General features: G+C 58.6%; 1 protein-coding gene across 1 annotated transcript; it reads right to left on the minus strand.

The window, feature by feature from the left end:
* Nucleotides 1-26: 26 nt before the first annotated feature.
* Nucleotides 27-839, minus strand: LOC121938683 (transferrin receptor protein 2-like). Its single transcript, XM_042481859.1, has 3 exons — nt 756-839; nt 438-662; nt 27-310 (listed from the first exon to the last, which is right to left on the minus strand). Exons 1-3 carry the CDS (start codon nt 837-839, stop codon nt 110-112), a joined length of 510 nt encoding a protein of 169 aa, XP_042337793.1. The 3' UTR covers nt 27-109.
* Between the last annotated feature and the right edge of the window lie 70 nt (nt 840-909).

Raw genomic sequence — 909 nt, forward strand, 5'->3', positions numbered from 1 at the left:
ACACGAGGACAGCAATGTCAGAGGTAGTGTGTGCAGTACTTGTACCCTCATGGTCCAGGTGTAGTAGAGGTTAGCAGTATCAGAGGTAGTGTGTGCAGTACTTGTACCCTCATGGTCCAGGTGTAGTAGAGGTTAGCAGTATCAGAGGTAGTGTGTGCAGTACTTGTACCCTCATGATGCGGGTGTTGTAGAGGCGTGCGGTGGTCGGGTCGTGCAGGTCGCTGTAGTCGATGGCTCTCTGCAGCGTCTCGGCGGCTCGGCTGTAGTCTCCTCTGGCGCTGAAGACCCACTGAGGGGACAACCCTCTGGACTGAGGACGGAGACAGACAGCAGAAAAACGTCATCGGGACACCTCGCAGTTACAAAACAGAGACAGACACAGCTGTCAGGTGAGCACACCTGTGCGGTCGGCAGCTCAGGTGAGCTGGCCGGCGTACCTGCAGCTCCGCAGAGTGTTTGTTGAGCTGAGCGCTCAGCTGCAGCACCGTCTGGCCGTAGGAAGTGATGCGCAGCGGCAGGATGTGGTCGTGGGCCAATCGCAGCGCCATCTCCCCGACCAGCTCCCCTAAGCTCCGCCCTGTGACCCCCAGACGACCCCCCAGCACTTCCTGGAGGCGGGAGGTGGTGTCCAGCGGCGTGTTGACGAACGGGTACGCCCGCTCCTGAACGTACAGAGAGACGCTTTCACCGAACAGAATGAAACCAGGCGTTTTGGACGTTGTTTTGGACGTGTAGTGGACGTGTGGACACGTTACCTCGGTGAATCTGAGCTCCACAGCTGGGACTCCAGCGAAGGCGGTGAAGCTGTACGCTCCGCTGTTGAGGTACAGCGGCTTCATGCTGAGGAGGAACAGGACATCAACTCATGCTGCTCCATCTGACTGTGAGCAGCAGCTGCACAGCCGCTCC

This window comes from Plectropomus leopardus, unplaced genomic scaffold (genome assembly GCF_008729295.1).
Source record: "Plectropomus leopardus isolate mb unplaced genomic scaffold, YSFRI_Pleo_2.0 unplaced_scaffold30988, whole genome shotgun sequence".
NCBI classification, from domain to species: domain Eukaryota; kingdom Metazoa; phylum Chordata; class Actinopteri; order Perciformes; family Serranidae; genus Plectropomus; species Plectropomus leopardus.